Source organism: Dioscorea cayenensis, chromosome 13 (assembly GCF_009730915.1).
Source record: "Dioscorea cayenensis subsp. rotundata cultivar TDr96_F1 chromosome 13, TDr96_F1_v2_PseudoChromosome.rev07_lg8_w22 25.fasta, whole genome shotgun sequence".
Classification (NCBI taxonomy): domain Eukaryota; kingdom Viridiplantae; phylum Streptophyta; class Magnoliopsida; order Dioscoreales; family Dioscoreaceae; genus Dioscorea; species Dioscorea cayenensis.
In genome coordinates this window covers 408,506-431,347 of record NC_052483.1, presented here as the reverse complement: position 1 = coordinate 431,347, position 22,842 = coordinate 408,506, and the positions used below count along the sequence as shown (strand labels likewise).

At 39.9% G+C, this 22,842-nt stretch overlaps 5 protein-coding genes and 1 pseudogene across 6 annotated transcripts in view; 3 read left to right on the top strand and 3 right to left on the bottom strand.

The window, feature by feature from the left end:
* Nucleotides 1–7,085: 7,085 nt before the first annotated feature.
* Nucleotides 7,086–8,069, top strand: LOC120274895 (zinc finger BED domain-containing protein RICESLEEPER 1-like). The gene has a single exon (XM_039281437.1). The coding sequence runs from the start codon at nucleotides 7,086–7,088 to the stop codon at nucleotides 8,067–8,069; it is 984 nt and encodes a 327-aa protein (XP_039137371.1).
* A 1,511-nt stretch (nucleotides 8,070–9,580) lies between these two features.
* LOC120274545 (STS14 protein-like) lies at nucleotides 9,581–10,495 on the top strand. The gene is given in 2 exon segments (XM_039281086.1): nucleotides 9,581–10,293; nucleotides 10,295–10,495. Coding segments are annotated over 2 exon segments (585 nt in total). The 5' UTR covers nucleotides 9,581–9,819; the 3' UTR covers nucleotides 10,406–10,495.
* Nucleotides 10,496–10,909: 414 nt separating this feature from the next.
* Nucleotides 10,910–11,993, bottom strand: LOC120274709 (hemoglobin-2-like). The gene is made up of 4 exons (XM_039281241.1): nucleotides 11,806–11,993; nucleotides 11,587–11,701; nucleotides 11,327–11,443; nucleotides 10,910–11,164 (listed from the first exon to the last, which is right to left on the bottom strand). Exons 1-4 carry the CDS (start codon nucleotides 11,898–11,900, stop codon nucleotides 11,018–11,020), a joined length of 474 nt encoding a protein of 157 aa, XP_039137175.1. The 5' UTR covers nucleotides 11,901–11,993; the 3' UTR covers nucleotides 10,910–11,017.
* Nucleotides 11,994–14,713: 2,720 nt separating this feature from the next.
* The window catches only part of LOC120274708 (plastid division protein PDV2-like), a 25,764-nt gene continuing 17,635 nt past the window's right edge, over nucleotides 14,714–22,842 (bottom strand). Inside the window, exons 2-4 of one of the 2 annotated variants that reach the window (XM_039281239.1) lie at nucleotides 16,438–16,636; nucleotides 14,997–15,681; nucleotides 14,714–14,931 (exon numbers count right to left, since the gene is read on the bottom strand). In XM_039281239.1, the coding sequence (XP_039137173.1) occupies nucleotides 15,022–15,681; nucleotides 16,438–16,602 (825 nt within the window). In that variant the 5' untranslated portion in view covers nucleotides 16,603–16,636 and the 3' untranslated portion in view covers nucleotides 14,714–14,931; nucleotides 14,997–15,021. Of the gene's footprint in view, nucleotides 14,932–14,996; nucleotides 15,682–16,437; nucleotides 16,794–22,842 lie in introns of those variants that run through there. The other variant, XM_039281240.1, reaches the window with a different exon arrangement.
* LOC120274894 (protein MIZU-KUSSEI 1-like) lies at nucleotides 17,692–18,334 on the top strand. Its single transcript, XM_039281435.1, has one exon. The coding sequence runs from the start codon at nucleotides 17,692–17,694 to the stop codon at nucleotides 18,292–18,294; it is 603 nt and encodes a 200-aa protein (XP_039137369.1). The 3' UTR covers nucleotides 18,295–18,334.
* Nucleotides 18,412–22,842, bottom strand: part of LOC120274710 — a 5,396-nt pseudogene continuing 965 nt past the window's right edge.

The following is a 22,842-nucleotide window of genomic DNA, read 5'->3' as shown; positions in this document are numbered from 1 at the left end:
AAATGCATGCAATCTTATTCTTGGTTGCTGAATTCCGAATGGTGCACTTTCCACCAGAGAACTCCAGATCATGTCCAGATGCCATTAGTTGTCCCACGCTTAGCAGGTTGTGCGTCAAGTTAGGGACAAACTGAACATCATTCAAGATGGTGGTTTTGCCATAACTGGAGCGAAGTGTAACCTTGCCAACTCCTTTAACTTGAAGAACTTTTCCATCTCCAAGTCTAATGGACTGGTTTGGTGTAGATTCAATGCATTGGAACAGCTTCTCCTCTCCTAACATATGATTCGAGCATCCGCTGTCAATCAACCAAGTTCCACCACCTTCGTTTGTTGAAGAGCTCTCATTGCACGCCATGAATACGACTCCTTCTTCTTCTTTTTCTTTTCCTTTCGCCTCCTCTGTTACATTTGCTTCCTTGTTTTTGTACCAACATTGTGCTTTAACATTTCCATATTTCTTGCATATAAAACACTGGACACCTTTGTTTTGTTTGTTGGCGTCAATCGAGTGATTTGCTTCAAAGCTTCTTCCGCGTCCTCGTCCGCGACCTCTAAAGCCACTGCGTCCATGTCCTCTGCCTCCGCGATAACTGTGTTCTCCAAAAGGAGAGCTCCTGACGTGTAGAGCTTTGTCTTCTTCGTGTTCACCATTAATGTTGAGTATGGACTCATGGCTCTTCAAGGATACACTGAGCTGATCAATGGTAAGTGTGGCGAGATTTTTTGCTTCTATTATCGAGTGTACCACCTGTGAGAATCTCGGAGACAAGCTTCTTAGAATCTTCGTCACCACTGCCTTCTGTGGGAGCTCCTCTCCCATCATCCGGATCCGATATACCACATCTAGGATCCTGCTAACAAAGTCATGAACATTCTCACCCGACTTCATTTTTACACCGTCGAACTCCCAGTGAAGAGAGTGCAACTTGACAGTGTTGGTGTCTGAATCTCCTTGGAACTCCGTCTTGATAATGTCCCAAGCCTCCTTGGATGTCTTGGCCTCAGAGATCCTTATGAGAACTCTTGGATCAAGGGCCTGCTGAATAAGGAAGAGAGCTTTTGCATCCTTCTTTACACTCTCATTAATTCGAGTTCCATCTCCCTCCTCGCTGAAGCCTTTTTCAACGAGGTTCCACAAGTCCTTTGATCGAAACATCATCTTCATCATCAAGCTCCATAGGTTATAGTTTTCTCCAGCAAAGAATGGTACATTCGCCTCTCTAGTGGATGAAGAGGAACCAGCCATGTCCAGTTCTCTGATACCACTGTTAGACAAAAGAAGGAGATAATATTATGTATGTTTCACAGGATTGTTCTAAATTCAGGTAGTGGATAATAGAGCAAAGTAACTGAAGCTATTCTCGTATTAAGCTTACTTGAAACGTTGACTAGAAGACTGAATTTAAAGACAACAAAGTAATGTGCTTCACCAGCAAGGTAGCACACAAAAGGTACATAAGGACAAAAGGTGAAGAACAGAAACCTTAATTAAAAACGGCTAACATCCAATCACATTGCAGCTTCTCCATCCAATCAGCCGCTGGTCCATACCAAGAAGATCAGAGTAGCAGACTCTTCAATGAATAGTCAACATCTTAGTTCAGAGCAACATTCTCAACACAGTCAAACCCTCGGGTATGTATGCTTAACTGGACAATTCATTGACAATGACTGGAGATTGCACCGGAGAATGCTCAACTTTATTATCGTATATATCTTCTCCCTGCTGGGAGTTAAGCAACAATCTCAATATATTGTAAACAAATAAACAATCCCCAAGCTTGCTAGATGAAGGAGAGTAACCTAACAAGACCAAAATTGCAATCACACATGACACCAAATTTTACGTGGAAAACCCTTAAATCAAGGGTGAAAAACCATGGGTCAATCTTGACTAATCCAAGCTCCACTATGACCAAATTTAGGGTACAAGAGAGTCTCAAGAATGAGCATAAATCAGAAAAAAAAAATACAACTTGACCAAAACAATAGCTAAAACAAGCTATATTGGAAACAAAAGCAATATTCTGTAGCTTCTGTTCTGACCATCATAGCTTCTGTAGCATCTAGTGGAAATCAAGCTCTGCAAGTCCCGAATGTGCCCACCAAATTTCAGCTCAATCGGACATTGTTTGACCCACCAAACACCAGCTTGAATTTGCTGCCCCGGTCAAATCCGAACCCAGCGAAAATCTGCCGTTTTTATCTTTGCGGCTGCTATCTCCCCAGATTTTTCACTCTCTTAACCCTAATATGATGGAAAACACTTAATAAAGTGAACCCTAATGGGCTTGGACCATTTGGGCTTTTCTCCACATAGGACGGGAGCCCAATACCCAACATATCTCCCCCTCACGACTATGTGGAGGTGACTGCCATCCAGGCGATCATACGGCAAACCTCAAACTTCCCTCTTGGCAAAGTCTTTTTCAACATGTCAGCACCATTGTCATCTGTATGAACTTTAGCCAACTCCAACAATTTCGCATCCAATGCATCTCGTATCCAATGATACCTCACATCAATGTGTTTTGAGCGGGAATGAAAAGTTTGATTCTTGGCAAGATAAACTGCACTGTGACTATCACAATATAAGATGTACCTCTCTTGTGTATAGCCAAGCTCAAGCAAGAACTTTTTAAGCCAAAGAAATTCCTTGCGGGCTTCACGTGATGGCAATGAACTACGCCTCGATTGTGGACAATGCAACACACTTTTTGCAATCTAGGATCGCCAGCCACAACTCCCCGCAAACTTGATCAAATACCTCGAAGTGGACTTTCTAGAATCAACGTCTCCAACCATATCGAATCTCGTATAACCGACAAGCACAAGCTTCTCACCACCAAAAACAAAGATTTAAGTCCGAAGTTCCCTTAAGATACCTCATAATCCATTTCACCCTGCATTCCAATGCTCTCTACCGGATTTGAGAGAAATCTGCTAACATTGCTAACAGCATAAGCAATGTCAGGTCTAGTACACACCATGGCATACATTAAACTCCCAACATCAAATGCATAAGGAACACTTTCCATGTCAACCTTCTCGGTCTCAATTAAAGGACTCTGACTAACACTCAGTTTGAAATGTGCAGCTAGAGGAGTGCTTACAGACTTAGACATTCCCATGTTGAACCTCTCCAGCACCTTCTCAATATATTTCTTTTGAGACATCCAAAGCTTCTTCTCTTTTCTATCACGTACAATACTAATACCCAATATCTGCTTCGCTAATCCCAAATCTTTCATAGCAAATGAGTTGCTGAGTTGCTTCTTTAACCTGTCAATTTTAGAAAAATCTTTCCCAACAATAAGTATGCCATCAACATACAATAGCAAGATAATAAAATCACCATCAGCAAACTTGCTTACAAAGACACAATGATCAGAAGTAGTCTTTTTATAGCCTTGCTCAATCATAACCGATTCAAACTTCTTATACTATTGTCGTGGAGCTTGTTTCAAGCCATACAAACTCTTTTTCCACAGACACACATGATTTTCTTTGCCTTGCACCCTGAAACCCTCAGGTTGTTCCATATAAATTTCCTCCTCCAAATTACCATGGAGAAATGCAGTTTTGACATCCATTTGCTCAACTTCCAAATCTAGAGTTGCGACTAAACCCAACACGCTTCTAATAGATGTCATTTTCACAACAGTGAGAAAAATCTCATCAAAAGTCGATCCCCTTTCTTTGACTAAAACCTTTCACCACCAATCTAGCTTTATATCTAGGAGATGCTTTGAAATTTCCTTCATATTTCACCCTGTAAATCCATCTATTCTTTAAAGGCCCTTTTTGCCTTTTACGCAACTTGACTATATCAAATGTATGATTGTCATCTAAGGATTTCATTTCATCTTCCATTGCATGAATCCAATTTGCTTTTTTTTTCACTTTCTATGGCCTCTTTGTAATTCTACTGGTTCTCCCCCATCGATCAAGGTTACATACTCATCAGATGGATATCTGGTGGACACATGTCTCTCTCTGTTAGACCTTCTAAGTGGAACTTGAGGTGGATCTTCAGGTTCATCTTTATGTTGCTCAGGTTGTATCTGTACATCCATTCTTGGAACATCTAATTCATCTCCAAGCTGCTGATCATCATTACGAACATCAATATCAACTGCTCTCTAGATTTGGTGTAACATGAGCGGCTCTGCATTAATTAACTCATAAGTCTTCAAGGGATCTTTCTGCCCACCTTATCAATGTCATCAAGCATTTGGTTTTCCATGAATACCACATCACGGCTTCTAACCAGCTTCTTCTTCACCGGATCATACGGGTCTATACCCAAACTCATCATTATGACCATAGCTCACGAAGATACACTCGTCTAGTCTTCTCATCAAGCTTAGACCTCTCATTTTTGGAATATGAAAAAAATGCTTTGCGACCCAAAAAGCTCTTAAGTGGTCATAGGAAACATCCTTTCCAAACCATACTTTATCCGGCACATCACCTTTCAAGGCCACAGCAGGGACTAAGATTGATCACATGTCTTTCTTTGCACACAATGCCTCACCCCAAAAACATTTGAGGTAACTTTGCTTTCAAAGCATGCATCTAACTCTTTCCATCAATGCTCTGTTCATTCTCTCTGCCAGACCATTAAGCTGAGGAGTTTTGGGAGGTGTCTTCTTGTGTCTGATTCCGTGTTGTCTACAGTATGCATCAAAAGATCCACAATACTCACCACCGTTATCACTCCCCGATACATTTGAGCTTCTTACCGGATCGTCTTTCAACCAAGGCATGGTATTCTCTCGAATTTTTTTCAATCACCCGATCTTTGGTCTTCAAAGCATAGACCCAAAGTTTCTCGAAATGATCATCAATCGAATGTCGGAAAAATATAAGGCACCACCATAAGATTTTTACCTTTAAAGGTCCACAAACATCCGAATGTACTAACTCAAGCAACTCCGACTTCCCTGAAGAGGGATGCTTCTTAAAGGTTACCCCTGCTTTTTGTTTTTCCCCGCCATACAGTGAGAACATCTCTCTAACTCGCATTCTTCAATCCCTCGAAGCACATTCTTTTTTAGCCAAGCTAGACAGATCCTTTTTCACTAATATGACCAAGTCTTCCGTGCCACAAGTAAGATGCCTCCATATCTACCGCATTTACATCATCACTAGGAACAACACCTTTCAACCAATACAACTTAGAATCTTTATTTCCCACGGGCTACAACCATGTTTCCTTTGGTAAATTTCCATTTTCCACCACCAAAGCAGCTTGTCATATCCGTCATCATCAAGTCCCGCTAACCTGAAATAAAAATTCAAGCAAACATCAGGAGCATACCTTACATCTTTTAGAAGTAGCTTCATACCCATGGTAGTTTGCAGACACACATCTCCAATACCAGCCACCTTTGCAATGCCATTGTTACCCATCTTCAATGAGCCAAAAATCTCCGGATTTGAAAGATGTGAAGAATTCCTTCCTTGGCGTGACATGCAAAGTAGCACCACTATCCACAACCCAGCTTAACTCATCAGACACAATGTTGATTATATCAATCTCAGTAGTAAAGACCAAATCATCAGAAGTAGCAGTAGATATAGAATCACCATCATGATCCTTCTTCTCCTGCTTGCCTTTTCCCTTGTTTTCTCGCTTCCATTTGAAACAATTCCTTTTTATGTGCCCCATTTTGTGACAATAATGGCATTCAACATCCTTGTATCTGGACTTGGACTTGCTTTCGCTTTTTATCTCTACCTTCTCGATTTCTATGAAGATTTCTCCCCGATCTTCATCGAAGCGTAACCTCCGTTGAGAAGAAGAACATTGAACCTTCTTTCTCATCTCCTCATTAAGAGTACTACTCTTAACTGACTCTAGAGACACCACACCACCGAGCGTAATTTATTATTGAGACCCGAAATGTCTCCCATATATCCGTAGTGTGTTCAATGACCCAAAGTCCAAGAATTTCATCCTCAAATTTAATACTCATCCCCGACAATCGATCAAAAAAGCCCCTGAAAAAAATTCAAGTGATCCGATATGGAAGTTCCCTCTTTATATCTCAAATTCATCATGGAATTCAACAAATACGACTTTTGTTGTTTCCCGACTTAAGCATACAAAGACTCAATCTTCTCCCATAATTTTTTGGCTTCAGTCTCATTAGCAATATGATTAGTAAACATTATCATCAACATATTGCGAATAAACCCATAAACTTGTTGATGTGCAAATGCCCATTCTTCATCGATTTTTGAATCGGCTGCTTCGCAGAAACACACGTGAGTGCATATTTTTGACAAACAACAAATCTTTCATTTTCCCTTTCCAAAGATGATAATTGCTTCCATTCAAACTAATCATCCCTGTTTGTATTTGCCTCCATCATTCAAGCAAGAAAACCACTATAATCACAAAGATTGAGAACCTGGCTCTGATACCACTCTGATGGGAATTAAGCAACAATCTCAATAGATTGTAAACAAATAAACAATCCTCAAGCTTGCTAGATGAAGGAGAGCAACCTAACAAGACCAAAATTGCAATCACACAAGACACCAAATTTTACGTGGAAAACCCTTAAATCAAGGGTGAAAAACCACGGGTCAATCTTGACCAATCCAAGCTCCACTATGATCAAATTCAGGTGACAAGAGAGTCTCAAGAATGAGCATAAATCGATACAACTCGACCAAAAACAATAGCTAAGACAAGTTATATTGGAAACAAAAAGCAATATCTCAGTAGCTGCTCTCGACCCTCATATCTTGAGCTAGGAGAAGCCAAATCACAAAAGCGTCCGGTAGAAATCAAGCTCTCGCAAGTCCCGAACGTGCCCACCAAATTTCAGCTCAATCGACATTGTTTGACCCACCAAACACCGCTTGAATTTGTCTGCCCTGGTCAAATCCGAACCCAGATGAAAAATCACTGCTTTTTATCTTTTGCGGCTGCTATCTCCCCAGATTTTTCACCCTCTTAACCCTAATATGATGGAAAACACTTAATAAAATGAACTCTAATGGGCTTGGACCATTTGGGCTTTTCTCCACATAGGACGGGACCCAATACCCAACACTCAGATTGGAATATGAATACCAAGCTATTCACAATTACTTTGGACAACGACTGCTCTTCTCATGATATTTACAGTGCATTCACTCGTTTAGAAACTTGTGATGAAAGCTACAATGAAGCACCATCTGTGGATGACTGGAAGATGGTGGAAATTGCATGCGCCTTCTTGAGGCTTCTATATGATTCTGCAGTCTTCATCATGTCAGCGATAGATCCAACTGCAAATATGTTCTTCCAAGAAGCATGGAAGATTCAGCTGGAGCTGACTAATGCAATAAAAAACGAGGACAGCATGGTGAGCTGCATGGCGCAGGAGTTGCATGAAAAATTTGACAAGTATTGGAAAGATTGCAGCCTTGTTTTATCAATTGCTGTAGTGATGGACCCCCGGTTCAAACTTAAACTAGTGGAATTCAGCTTCTCAAAAATATATGTTGAAGATGCCTCTATGTATGTCAAGGTGGTTGATGACGCAATACATGAGTTCTATCTTGAATATGTTGCCCAGCCACTTCCACTTACTCCGGCTTATGTGGAACAAGGAGGTGCTGTTGTAACCAATGGCAGCATTGACAACAATCAAGCTGTATCTTCCATTTCTGCGTTGGATGTGGATGACCTTCTAGATTTTGATATTTACATTTCAGAAATGTCTGTGAATCAGCAAGCAAAATCAGAGTTGGATCAGTATCTGGAGGAGTCTCTTGTCCCACGCATCCAAGAGTTTGATATTTTGAATTGGTGGAAACTCAACAATATCAAGTACCCAACTCTCTCCAAGATGGCCCGGGACGTCTTGTCCAATATTCCAATGTCCATGGTCGGTCCAGGTTGCTCCATATTTGGTGCAGGGACAGGAAACAAGGTTCTCGATGAGTATAGGAGTTCATTGCGTCCTCAAATTGTGGAGGCACTTTTCTGTGCAAAGGATTGGCTTCAATTTTTTCCTGCCATGACTGAGTCACCATCTACAGCCGTAGTTAAGATGGAACACTAGCCTGTTGTGGATCATTCATTTACTTTCTTTTTTTATTTAAACTGTATCCCAAGTCCAATTCCATCCAAGTGCATTTTCTATATTATCTGGTGATCTTTGTGTTGTGCCTGTATATGTCCAGTGATGTCTTTCTTGCTGAGGGTACATAGGTTTTTAGTTTCTGACAATTACGTTGCTGCGAGGGCCTTTCATTTGGAAATTTTATCTGTCATTGTTCTATGATGGCCCCAGGACTCTTTTCTCGAGGAAAGTAACTTTTTAACTTCAGATTCTCATAAATTAAGTGATTGATTGGTGGCGTTGTGCCAGTGTGTGATGACAACTAGATGCAATGCAGCTTGCTAATGGTCTCTCTTGTTGAGGCTTCAAATGAAGTCATGATTTGGTTGATTTTGGTCTGAGGCTTTCTTTTGCACCGATCATTGATGGATCGCATAAATCTGCGCTTTTCCTTGTCTATTTGTAATTTTTCCTGTGAGCTCATCTTGTTGCATATTTGCGTTTTAATTTAAATAAAAAGTAGGGAAGTGTCATGGGCCATGGCGCGTTCGAAACACTATTTAGATGACCGCAGGTCATACTAACGGCCAGCGCTCTATTGCCAATTATTTACTATCTTCGAGTCAGGACGTAGGCGATGGACGGATGGGCACCCTTCTTTGGGTGTATGCTATTTCATGTATTCCTTATTACTTGGGGGTCTCCTTCCAAGTTCCAACCATGAACCATCACTGATTCACTGGTGGGCCCGGGTGGTCATGCCGAACACAACAAAGGCGACGAGGGCAGAGGTGTTCCTCAAGGCTCATAACCAGGCCCGTGCGGAGTCCACCCCTCACCCTGAATGCAAAACACTCGGCAAGAACGCATAGCTTTTCGCGAGTCAGCGCCGTCGCTTGAGAGGGTGTGAGCATCCGAGCGACGTGTTGGTGGGGATGATGGGGGCCCATAACCAGGTATGGGCCAGCGACCCCATTACCAATTTACCACGTCCCAAGTCGTGGCGTTGTGGGTGAATGCAAAGCAGTAGCAGTACTAGGCTACTAGCAGCAGGAGTGCGTTTTGCCGGGAAGGCAACAACAACTGCGACATCTACTACACTCAGGTTGTATGGAGGAACTCAACACTGCTTGCACGCTCCCACGTCATTATGGACTTGTAAACTTAAGCCAAGAGCTACTCCACTATTGTTCAATAAACAAGGTTTATAATCCCGGTTCACGAGGGCAGTGCAGTTTGATGGCTTAGTTTTATCTGGTGATGGTGATCGGGGAAAAATTAAATTAAAAATATGGGACCGGTCGCTCCAGCAAGTGCCTTTTTTTGGGATACGGTCCTTGACACATGAAGGTATTGGTCTACCGCCATGTTTAATTGCGTTTTGGAAACACTAGGCCGAAAAAGTTGCTTGCTTCCACGTGGAGCGGATCGTCAATTTTCACGGTAAAGGCGCTACAAAGTGAGAGACAAGCCCATTAATGCTCTCGGATGCCTTTCACCTCACTCTCAATCTCATCACGTGACACAGACACGGTCCGGGCCTACAGGCTACAGCTGCGCAGAGTGTGAGGAGTGTGTCGGTAAATTTCACAGGCACTTCCGTCCGGGGGAGTGCCACTCCGACTCCATAATCAATTATTATTAAGGCAGGGAAGCTTGCTCGCTCGCTCGCTGACTCTTCACCTCTATCAAGCTGTGGAACTGAGCAGGTCCTGACTGATCCTGAGCTCCGGTTTACATAGGCATTGGCATGAGCTCCCTTGACCAACAGCATCTCTTCCTAGGCTGGAACTGGATCCTCCTGGTTCCAGCCATCATGATGACCATGACGAGCCTGGCTGGCGCGCGTCACGTCCTCCTCTCCTCAGTCCCTATTCCCTCGGCTCAGCCTATTTCCAATACAACTGCTACCAACGCGACAGAACAGTTCCTCACGGTCCACAACAAAGCCCGGGCGGCAGTCAATGTGGCACCTCTGAGTTGGAGTCCGAAGCTTTACTCGGACGCGAGCCTGTTCGTCAGATACCAGCGGGACAAAAAAGGTTGTGAGTTCGCAGATCTAGGTTCCAGCCCGTACGGGGCAAACCAGGCCTGGGCGAGCTACCCGGCCAGCCCTTTGGAAGTGGTGGGCTCATGGGCGGATGAGAAACAGTATTACAACCACGCCAAGAATACATGCGAGGCAGGGCACGAGTGCGGCACATACACACAGGTGGTCTGGCGGAAAAACCACCCAGGTTGGGTGCGCACAGGCCACTTGCGCCAAAGAAGGGGCCACGCTCACCATCTGCCTCTACTTCCCTCATGGAAATGTGCAGGGCCAGAGCCCTTACTAGCTTAGGTCGCCTCTCCAGTCTCCGCCTACTGTATGTTATGCTTGCTTATTTTGTGGGATTGTGCCTTAGTTTTCACCTGCTTGTTTATTATGTCTTTTTGCAATCTATCTAATTAACGAGATATTATCACTTTAAATTTTTTTCTATTTAAAAATCACTTGTTTTTCTTAGCTCCATCGTGATTTTTTGCTCATGTTGGTTTTGAGCGGACCGGGTGAAGCATTCTTTCTTCCTGTTAAGTAATAAACAATTATTTATTTAAATTTCTTTGATAAAACTGTTCAGCGCCAGCTTTTTCTTTCGCACGCGGCACGCCACAAGAGTAGTCACACCCATTTATCTTTCCGGCTAACACACCTGATTTGATCCGTGGTGTCCTATATGGTATCAGTGACAAACAAGTTTTTTCCGGCTCAAAACCAAAGAACAAGCATAGAGAAACGTATGAGTGCGCGGGTCAAACAAGAGACAGTGGCACATGATATGCGACTGCATCACTGGTCAAATCTCAAGCATTTCACAACCATCATTTATTCACAGCGTTTATTTTGAGGATACAAAATTAGAAATACAATGCCAAACCACGGGTGAAATTAATCCTAATTGAAGTAATTAAGAGGAGGAAGGGAGGGGTTTCATTTCTACTTTAATGGCAGCAACAAGCTGATCATAGGCTTCTCCCCATGCGCTCTTCATCTCCGGGCACCAAATATCGCCAACTGCCTCCTTTATCGTTTCCAGCAGTGAGAACCTGACCACCTGTACATATTGATGGCCCATTCTATCTTCATATTAATAGCATGTTTGCTAATATATATATATATATATATATTTTTAATAAATGCACAAAAATTAACTAACTAAATAATTTCACATAAACTCATATCCATATATAATAAATATAGTCAAAAGAAGAGGCACCTCGAAATGTTCGTCAACCACGCCATACTTGAAATGAGTTGCACCCAATTTCTTCAATGTGGTCTCCCTCACGGTGATCTTTCCAGCTTTGCGCAGTTGTACAGCAGATTCACAGGTCTATAAAAATCATAAATTGTATCAAACCAATGTTTAATTTTAATTAGGAGTTCAATTCCATCATGAAGCTAGAAAGTCAGGAAAAAAAAAAAAGAAAACAGAGAAGCACAGCAATTATAAAGCATGCATGCATGCATATATACCATAACAAAGACAGCCATAGCGTGGGCTTTGAGCTTGGGGTTCTTGTGGAGAGGTACATCAGAGTCCTTGAGAAAAGAGAAGAGGCGCTGAGCAGATGGTGCTATTTCGAAAATCCTAAAATTGGGAATCTCATGAAATAATTAATTAAGTGAACACTAGTATCACAATTAATGGATAATTAAAGATACTTGATGAAAGAGAGTCAGGTGACACAGCACCTCAAGAAAAGCTTGAGCCCCAGAGCTGCAGCATCCTTCTTCATCACTTCCCATGACTTGACCACAAGAGCTTCCTGCTCTGTCGTGAAACCCATCTAATTTGTTTTCCTTGATACTTCTTCTCTTGTTGATGTTGGTGCGCAGACAGGGTTAAGAGCATTTGAATGTTTGTTTATATAGACACACATGGGCATGGGCATGAATCATGATAAGAATGGTAACATAAATGTGCAAATTTTGGAAGTATATGGGAATGAATGAGAGTTGCTTAAAGGAAGGAAATGGCCTTGAGATGACCTTGGGGGCAAAAGGTCCCTCGTGAGTCGTGACCAACAGATGTCACGAAAGGTCGACCAGATAATTTTATTGCCTGGCACACAGATTTTGAACCAGACAGAAACCATGTGCTCGCTCGGTGCTCCACTTCTTCTTTTAATTACTGATTCAATGAACATACCCCTAATATTTAATTAATTAACCGATACAATTCTATATGCCCCGACCTGACTGGATCAAGTGATGAGGGGTTCTTTAATTTTCTTTTGGACATGTTGTTCACTGTTATTTTTTTTCTTTTCTAATAAATCTGTGATTTATTCATTTTATTTAAAAAAAAAAAATTAATGGACTGAATATAACCTCAAATATGTACATAAACATAGTTTATATCACGTTATATTCTTATCCATTAATGGTTTTCCAAATTTATTCATATAGTTCTAGTTTACAATTTATTTATTTTTAAATAAATAAATTATAAATATATTAAAAGATAAGCAGGTCCACAAGAAGGAGAACAATACAACTTTGCAAAGATTTATGTCGAAAGTCATTATAGGAAGTCTGTATTATTAATCAAAGGAAACAACATGACTTTCTTAAGAAGGCTTCCATCTAACTACCCGGATTAGAATGCATATATTATATAGTTCAGTTACAAATTGATTTCTCTTCCCTGATTTTCTTCCATTGACGAAATTGGTATTTTATAAAAGAGATCAAGACAATGCTAGTGTAAGTGCATCATGGATGAGATCATCAGTTTTCAAAGACGACTACATAGCAAGGGGAAAAAAGTTTATATATATATATATATATGTTCCGATACATCCAAAGAGTTTTTAACTTTTTATGACAATGATGGTGACATTTGAGGGTTCTCTGGTTAAGGAAATATAAAATCATTTTTCGTACATAAAACGGTTACCCTGATGTTTTGATAAAAGTGGATAAATCATAAATTTATTAAAGGAAAAACAGCAGGACAAAAATAAAAGCTGAGAGCAATAAAAAGTCAACTCACCGGGGTGAGGAGAGAAAGAAGAAGAAAAAAACAAAACTGGGAAAAAGAAACTAAGCGAGACGGGAGGTGTCAACAGACATCTCAGCCCCGCTAGACAAACAACGTGAACGCCTACTCCAGGGCAAAGACCAGAGTGTCATGATCGCCAAGAGTAGAGATTCTCTAGCATGAAGTTGAGTCGAGCGTGATTTTGCTGAAAGCTTCATTTAGATGATGTCTGGTCTTATCTCCATACTGCTTTGGAACCAAGAGATAAGCATGTTAGCAGTCTTAAAAAATAATATTGTAATGCAGTAAAAGCATTCGAATGAAAAAATACGAATTTCTTTTCATCCAGATATTCCAAAGGGATAGCTCGGGAGATAAGATCGCAGGGAATCCGGTGCTGAGAAGTAAGGGATGATAGCCATGTTGTCCAGAGTACAGTGGATCGATCTGGAGTAGAGTTAAAGTCTAAAAGCTCGGGAGAAAAAGCCCAAATGCGTTTAGAGAAAACACAACTAAGAAAAAAGGTGGTTTAGATTTTCAGAAGCGTTGTGACAGAGGACGCAAGTATCAGAAATGTTAAGATTGATGCACCCTTTTTTAAACAGGTTTGTAAGGGTGAGAATTTTATCCTCTCCCGCAAGCCAATAAAAGAGGGAGAATTTTGATGCACCCTGATGGTATTACCATCAACACATTCAAGCGTTTCTCTAGTATAAAAATAATAATAAGAAGAAAATTTTTATTTACTAGGGCAGGGTTTAGCCTGAAAATCTTTTACAAAAAATCTAAATTTTAACTTATTAAAAAAATCAAAATTTTCCAATCTTTACCAAAACAAAATTTACAGTAAACCTTGCACCTTCTCCCAATTTTGCTAACCAGAGTTTTTTAATTATCAACAGTTGCTTATGCTAACTATTATTAATTTTGTCGATTCAAATTATATTATATATTTTTTTTTTTTCTCAATTTTCTCTTTAGCACATCAATTATATGCAATTTCTTTTTTAATTGAAGTGGTTTATTCATCTTTTCAAAAATTAATCCACATGCAATTGGCTGAAAGGTTTAAAATTATAAGAGCAGATGATATCTGATCTGGGAAGTGGTTCTCACAGAGAATCATCAATGGCAGCCTGAAGTTCTATGTTTGGAAGATGAATCATCAATCTAATTTGGGGAAGTATTCATCCACATGCATGGATGCAAGTGATCGCCCAGATTCTCTCAAGAAAGTGTGAACAGCCTTCTTTTTATTAAAATAATATATATATATATATAAACCACAACATTCATTGAAAAGAAAGGAAGAAAATGTGAACAAACTCACACTTCATATGCTTAGCTTAGGACTGAATTTACACATTTCATAGGATATAGTATATATATACACATGAAATAAAGTTCAGAAATTAATCCTGATAAAATTAGGAGCAATCTGTTTAATGGCGATCAGATCATCAGGTGAAGTGCAACAATTGAGAAACTTGTACCGGCAGCTCTTTCAAATATATGAATAGTTATAAAACCCGTATTGCTATTGAGAAGATCGATGGGGAACCAATACAGCTTCCTCGACAAATTAATGGTGATAGACTCGAACAGAAAAACATGCACTTTTCTTACTGAACAACGTTGATCAGATATTTCCCTGTTTTTTTGCAAACTAACAATAAAAATCAACCAACTAATAAGAATTCCTGCCCGGTCATCCTCTCTTGTTGTCCATACCTGCAGTAATCTATGTTCCCACCAGATTTACTAGGATAAATGTTCACAGCTGCCAAGAATGCCTAAACTGATCCCACAATGATCATATCAAATTGCCCATTGCACTGCACAGTTAGAAGCATAAAAAAAAAAGAAATTTTCTTTACCAACAACAAATAAAGAAGCTCACCTTATTATGAGATGGTATCCATTATTCATCCAAAACCATAAGTAACATTTGGAGTCTTAAGATCCACTTCAAATGGTATCTCAACTCGCTCTTTCACCATACAGCGTGGTTTTCCATCTTCAATCACCAAAACTTTACCAGGAGGGCACTTCATTGAAATTCGTCTCCGTTGAACTGCGGCTGAGAATTTGAATTGCTGCAGTGCCTTAATGGTTCTTTCCCAGATATTATGACAAGGCTTGAAACCAGTTAAATTCAGAATAGACACAAGACCAACAATTGCAATAACTGACCTAGTCACAAATCCCACAATTCCAATTCCAATTCCAATTCCATTACTTCCAAGAGGCTGAGCACTCTGCCTCTTCTCTGATTCATCAATGCTCTTCTTGGTATCATCAGTGTGACCAACAGCGAGCCCAGTTTGCAAGAGCTTGGATCTACACAAGAGGTGAGAAGCAAAGATGCCATCCAACATAGAGTCTGGAAGATGCCTTGGGCATGGTGGTAGGAGGAGGTCATCATGATGTTCAAAGATTTCTCCAGCAAAGATTGAAACCTCATGAATAAGCTCCAACTCCTCTTCCCCTCTGTATTCCTTGAGTTTATTAAGCAATGCCAAGCAGCTGCTATCAATCTGGGCAAGTGCTGCTTCTCTCTCATGTATTTGTTGTTGTCGCAGTGCCTGTATACATGAGAGGATACCACTTTCAAGTTTCAAGAGGTTACACTAGAAGACTGTAGTGATAAGGATTAGTTATGTATCATTCTGATTCTTCAGTTAAGCACAATAGTACTCGATTGAGCATTAAAAGTATAAGACTATTCAATATAGAAATTCAGCTTTGAATCCAATGCCAGTTGCTGGGATTCAAGCAGAAACATGAAATACATGATTATCACGTACAAGCGTGAAGAGAATAGCTGAAGGGACCAGAATCAGATTGGATGCAAAGTATTCACAAGATTGATTGAGGTTAAAGATATTCATACTAGATCAGTACTTGCATCTTCAAACAAGAATAACAAACAGCAGAATTGTTTAGAATAATTTGATCATTTACATCACAAACCAGATAGTAGCGTTATTAACTTAAAAGACATGCAGCAATAAGACATAGCATGGACGAAGGGATTGTTTTTGAATAAGGATAAGCGCAGAAGAAAAATTACTACCAAATACCAATTTATGTCATTATATATAAAAATTAAAAACCAAAAAGACAATAGCCCAAATATAATATTTCCTTGTGGAAGGAAGCAAACAAAAGATCCCAATTAGTAGTGGTTGCGAGTTCGCTCACCTCAATCCTCAGTACTGAACTCTCAGTGACTGAAAGTACTGAATATGTGAAATTTCTACGAAATTCATAGCCAGGTAAGTCTCAAATTTTGGGTCTTAAAATATTTAGCAAGGAAACAAGGAGAGAGAAAGAGAGACCTGCAAGGCATTGAGCTGCTGGTCTAACGACTCAAAAGCGTCGCGGATGCCGATGATGCTCTCTTCCTCTTCTTCGCCTCCTTTACGGCTACGAATGCACTCGTTGAACTTGGAACGGAGATCCGAAGATCGACCAAGCACCCTGCCGATCTCCTCCGCCTCCATCGTTCACAAATTCTCTGTCTCTGTCTCTGTGTGTGTTGCTTGGCTTCTCTGGGATTGGATTGTATTGTATTGTATTGTATAACTGTGTTTGTGGTTGATACTTGATGTTATATCAGGACTCAGGAGAGATTAGAAAAGAAGTGAGCGTGCTCTGCCTGATCAGATGTGAGAAGTATCCTATATTCCTATTGGTTGGAACTTGGGATCCAACCACATTGCCCCCGTTATTGGATCGGACGCGCATATGCCTTATAATAATGGCACCCCAAGCTAACTATTCTTATCAATCAATGGACTTGAAGGATTAATGGAACCCCAAGCTGCCAATAATCAACGGTTCTTTTCATGAGTTACCAGACAAAATATCTAACTTGGTTATACTTTTGTTTTTACTGTTCCAAGTTAAGCCGTAAAAAAATTCGAAAGATTATGGATTTGTTTGATGCGCAAGGGTTGCTATTTAAAAATTAAAACATTACTATATCACAAAAAGTGATTATGTTTCACTATCTAAAAACAATTTTTTTTTTTCTTCAACTAAAAAATTGTGCAGTAATCACAAGAAGTTATAAGGAATAATTTAATGTAATTAAATTATTATTTTTTTGAATAAAAGATATTTTTTTAATTATTTTTTTAAAGTTTTTATATTAAGGTGTTATGATGGCATCATTTTTATTTATTTATTTATTTATCTTATTTTTTTAGAATTAATATTTTTAATAAAAAAATTTCTTCATTGTATATTAAATTTTTTTAAATTATATTGTGTTTTTGATTTGATTTTTTTAACTTGTTGCTATAGTTGTTGTCTCTCTTGTGTGTGGAATTTAATTAAATTTTCATAAAATATTATCCCAGGCCTATAACTGAACAAACAGATTGTAGAACGGGTAAACACCAGGCATAGTAACAAACCTGATCCTCGGCCTTCTCAGCGGCAGCGGGACGAATCAAATCTTCTGTTTGTTGCTTTCAGATTACAAATGTATCTGGGAAAAAGTAATTTGTAGTTTAATAGCAAGGTGCTAATAGTAGTAGTAATAGTAATAGTAATAGTAATAATAATAATAGTAATAGGAAGAAAAAATGGCAGACAGCGTAGTAACATCATGGTGGGACCTGGTGTCTTGGGTGACAGATACGGTGCTGCAGCCATGTGGGCCCGTCATTCCCCTTCTCTTCTCTCGTGAATCCCCCCCCACAGTGGTTGGCACCATCCTCTGTCCATGGGGCTCCGTCGAAGACAACAGGCTAAGGCTTTGCCTCCAAAAACCGTTATCTCCGGACCCTCCTCTGCTGCTCATCGACCTACCCTCCTGTGATCTCGAGGGCGTCTGCCGCATAACGTTCGAATGCTCCGCCGAGCACTCTCGAGGTGGCTCGTTGCTGGACGAGCCGTCGTGGATGGTTCGCTGCAATGGGAGCAAAACCGGGTACGGGAGACGCAGAGCGGCTACGAAGGCTGACATGTGGGCACTAGAGGCAGTGCGGCCGGTGTCCACGGGTGCCGGGTTGTTGCTCCCCCCAAAACTAGACTCGGCGACGGCGGGTCCCACTGCTTGTGCCTTCATGTACATGCGTGGGAGTTTTGAGCGAGTGATAGGCTCCCCGGACTCTGAGTCGTACCATCTCGTGGATCCAACCGGTTGCCTCGGACCCGAGATCAGCTTCTTCTTTCTCCGTGGCTAATTGACTAATTCTTTATTTTATTTCTTTTATCCAAATTCGTTCTGGGTAATGCGCACTCCATTAATATTAATATTATTATTATTATTATTATTAAAAAAATGCATTGCTACTCTTTCTTTTATGCATCAGATTTTCATTAGTACTGCAAACTAAGATCCAGTACAACTACATTACATACAACTAGTCAAGATATGTCCAGATATGGTCACCACAGTACCATATCTTGTCATATCTTAGCATCAGTCAGCAACGTGTATACTTTATATTTTTTTTTTTGGGGTAGAACAATCCAAGGCGCCCCAGTATCAACTTTCAATGCACCTGAGGAAGCGCCGATTCCCTTGACAGTAAATATCTGAAGCTGGGGTTATGAGGAACCCATTCAATGATCTTCTGAGATTTCCCTTGTTGGCATCTTTGCATCACCATTCGCAGAGTCTCTGGAAGATAAAATTGGATCATATCTAGCAAGTTTGGCAAACACAATCCTTTATCTTTAGCAAAAGAGTCTATAATCTTTGGCAGTAGGATCTTCTGCTCCTTCCGAATGCCAACAGTTGCACGAATATACTCCACTTTTGCCATTTCAAGTTGTTGGTACAATCTCCTTGAGGAATATATCCTAACCTGAAATGAAGGAATACGTACATTGCTCGTTAATATATGTTAAAGGTATGGATATGTCCTTCTCATACTTAACGCCGAGCTCTATACCCTTGTGATACTGTAGCATAACAACTACACAACCAAGATATTGTACAAGTTTTTTTTTTTCTTTTAAAGTGATAAACCACTTAGATTAAAACAGGAAGAAAGAAATCACCCGAAGGGCAATACTAAAATGCATATTGCCTAGATATTTACCGCAGGATCAGAATAGTTTCCCGAGCAGAGAGCAAAATGTATAAGTGGCTCCGGTTGCTCAATAGCATAGGCCAGCCAATCATCTCCAGCTTTCAACTTTGTCCTCGTGGAAAGTAATGCTCGAAGCCACTGCACATTTATGAATAACTTCTTGAGCTCCTCTTTAATAAAAAAATAAATTAAAAATAAAAAAATACACTCTTATGAAGCTCAAAGAAGAGTTAAAAAGAAGAGGTCAATTTAATGAATACAGACGCACAAAATCCTAATATGGTTGAAACATGACAGCAGACCTGGCCAGGGTCGATGTGTCCGGCATCTTAGAATCAGACCCTGAATTGTGTCGAGGTTGATAGAGTGACCTCCCTATGCTGTATGCAGCCTAGTAGTGGGTAACGAGGTCGTTGTCAGATAAACGCTATTGCCAGACGCTGTATCAAAGAAACCTTATTCAACAATTTCATTGCCAATGTTATTACCTTGGTAAACAAGGATGCCCTCTTCACGATGTTTTGGGGAATCCCATAGTCCAGATATGCCTGCAGAAGCAACTCACGCTTAGACACAGCTGCCATTGTAATTTCACAGGTCATAAGGACCAATATGAATGAATTTCTGATGTATGAATTAAAGCACTCACATGCATCATCAATGCATTGTGTATATTAATCCAGAAGGCAAGTTTTTCATCAGCATTCATCTTTCTTGGATCAACAGTTTCCAATTGACGAACAAGTGATCTAAAAACATGCAATTCATGGTCAAATTATTATACACATTTTTAATTAGAGGAAAGAGCATGGGATATTCAAATGAATAACAAAAATGCTTTTGCAAAAACAAGTTTCTGAGAAGAAGAGGCAATATCTGATACTGAGTAAAATTTCAAAAGCAAGGGGATTACTTGTACTTTAGAAGTGTCTCTTCAACATCAGGAAGTTGCAGATTTTCTCTGCATATGGATGGTACTTCCACCATTGCATTGTATGGGCCACTAAACTCTTTCAGTCCCTCAACTCGGAATGGATTTTCTAAACGTGAATCAAGAGTTGATCCTCTTTTACAACCAGGACTCCACATATCTCCTACGTATTGGGGGGAAAATGCACTCATCGACGAGAAAGATGATGTAGGAGAAGATGAACGACCCTGAGACACCAGAGGAGGATCTGCTATCTTACAATAGATGGAACCCATGCATCTAACCATGCCTTCAGAGAGTTTACCAGGTGTTTCAGGTATGTGATCAGCAATGTTGGTGCCGAGATATTCAGCGAGGGCTTATGACACCTGAAGCTGGATTTTTGTTCATGCTGTGCATGAACCACCATAACAAAAACTATTATTAAAATGAATCCTCAGGATTAAACTTAAGCTTGCTGCTAGAAGATAAAATCAAGGGCATGAGAGAATTACGTACATCAAGCGGGGGACAAAAGGCTCTGAGTGGCATTCTCGAGGACATCCACATAGATTTTCTGCAGCTGGGGACATTCTAGCTGAAAAACAAGAATGATGCAAGATCGAAGAATGGCTGCGATCAACACCATGCCCATTTAGTTTATGCTGGTACCCAGCAAAACATGTTCCATATGATGAATTGGTAAATGACTTTCTTGGCAACACCATCTGACTATGTTGAGCTGCTGAATCACCTCTCATAGATGAGATGTCAGGTTTTGCAACTTCGTGAGGGTGTCCAGACAGGGAACATAATAATTGTTTTGATCTTTCATCCATTGTAGAGGGAGATAATGTGCAAATTTGCTGGTCAAAAGCTCTCCGGTAGAGCGAGAGCAGATACTGCTCTAAATACATGACTTCAAACTCGAGAACAGCAATCTCCCTTATCAGTTCCTTGGTTAGCTGACAACATACAAAAATAGTATAACTATAATTTTACTTTTGAATGACAAATAAGAATCATTATTTATATATTTACAAGAAATAAATAAAGCTGCAATGGTATACATCCAGTGCCATACTATTTCAAATGACAGAAACTAATCTAGCCAGACACAAACACCTAGAGTTAGACCATCAACTTGACTTACAAGAAAGAAATAAATCAAAGGCTAGCAGAAATTGCTTGCGTGTTTGCTTGGTTTCCTTTGATTGCTGGACCTGGGTTTTAGGCAATTTCCCAGGGTAACTAAAGCGGCAGGGTTGTTTCTTACCACAAAGCTACTAAATGATAAAGCAATTGCTTGTTTTAATTGGTCCTTAGCTCAGTCCCAGTCAGCAAAATACAGGACCAAATAAGGGATATGCGGTCGTCCTTACCAATTGCTTTAAAGCAAAAACGTTTAGGATGTGGAAATGGTATAAAAAAGACATAGAGAAATTACCTTGGGCATTGAACTATCATTTGAAGAATCAATGGCTGAGGACCTGTAACCTAGTGCTTTCTCCAAGGCTCGTCGCACCATGAACTGATCTTTTAGATGTTTCTCAAGTTGTTGAATCTGCATTGGGTGATAATAAATGGCCCATATAAAATAAAATCTTCAGCATAACATCTGATGATCTAATGTGACTAAACCATAATGTGAATATTCAAGACCTACTGGCTACTATTGATTGGTTCACTACACTAACAATATTTATTATTAAGAAAACCAGAATTCTGTTTATATTTCATATTGAAGTAGTCAACTGTCATAGTTTCCTTTGTACCAGCTATGGAATTTTTTGCCAGTCTACATGTCAAATAATTACAGTTATGTGTAGGTGAGAGCAATTCGTGCATTCACTCGGATACAGGAACTAATTTAACAGTTTATCCACTCTTCCTAAAACAATGACTTAAGCATCATCTTCCATACCTCTTGCTTCAAAGAGCTTTGGACCTTAGACCTGGGCATCTGAGTCTCCTCACTTTTACCTTCAGCTATTGCCACGTCCTTGAGACCATAAAAATTAGCAATTAATTAATCATAAGTTTTCAGATAGTGTAAGCAGACCATTATTATAGTTCTAGTGTAAAAAAAAATAATAAAGTAAAATAATTAAAAAAAAACAATAGCTGATGTTAGATCTAGAACGAGTTAGGGATAGCGGCAAATGAGCTTGTTCGGGAAGGCTAGAAATCTAAGCTTGCAAAGTATTCTGCAGAAAGCAAACAACGCAATGATCTTCTCTACACTGAAAAAAAAGGGCAAAGCTACAACTTCTTTAAAAAAAAAAAAAATCACGGTAATAATAAACAAATAAATAGAGGATAAAAGAACAGGGGCATTACCAACTTAACATGATGAAAAGACTTTGGTGACCACTCCAGCTTGTCTCTCTTTGCACCCTTTTCGGAATCACTGCCATTGTTACTTAACATCATCAGCAAGGAGTTCTCAGCATGACAGTAACAATCAATTTGATTCTTTTTTAAATTAGAATTATTACTTTTTCTGCGTTTGAAATTACATGTTGTATGAAGAGTTACATTTTATAACTCCAGCGGTTGAAAAACAAAAAACAAGAAGAAAAGAAAACATCTGAGTCGGTTCAATGGAAGACCCGAAACAAAACTAACAGGGCTCCATTGGAACCAGAGAGCAGAGGCACCTCTTTGAGCGTTTATGCCTTGCGGCAATCACATTCCGGGAAATTACAGCTTCTAATCCCACAGTTGAATGGCACGCCAACTCCTGCATTCTGGTATTCTGATTAACTTCAAATGTTAAGTTT

Excerpts from the sequence above, each read along its gene's own strand:
- LOC120274895 (XM_039281437.1), top strand. The coding sequence starts at position 7,086 with ATGAATACCAAGCTATTCACAATTACTTTGGACAACGACTGCTCTTCT.
- LOC120274709 (XM_039281241.1), bottom strand. The coding sequence starts at position 11,900 with ATGGGTTTCACGACAGAGCAGGAAGCTCTTGTGGTCAAGTCATGGGAA. Across the intron at positions 11,702-11,805 it reads GGGCTCAAGCTTTTCTTGAG|GATTTTCGAAATAGCACCAT; the intron begins GTGCTGTGTCAC and ends TCCCAATTTTAG. Across the intron at positions 11,444-11,586 it reads CTATGGCTGTCTTTGTTATG|ACCTGTGAATCTGCTGTACA; the intron begins GTATATATGCAT and ends TGATTTTTATAG.
- LOC120274894 (XM_039281435.1), top strand. The coding sequence starts at position 17,692 with ATGGCAGACAGCGTAGTAACATCATGGTGGGACCTGGTGTCTTGGGTG.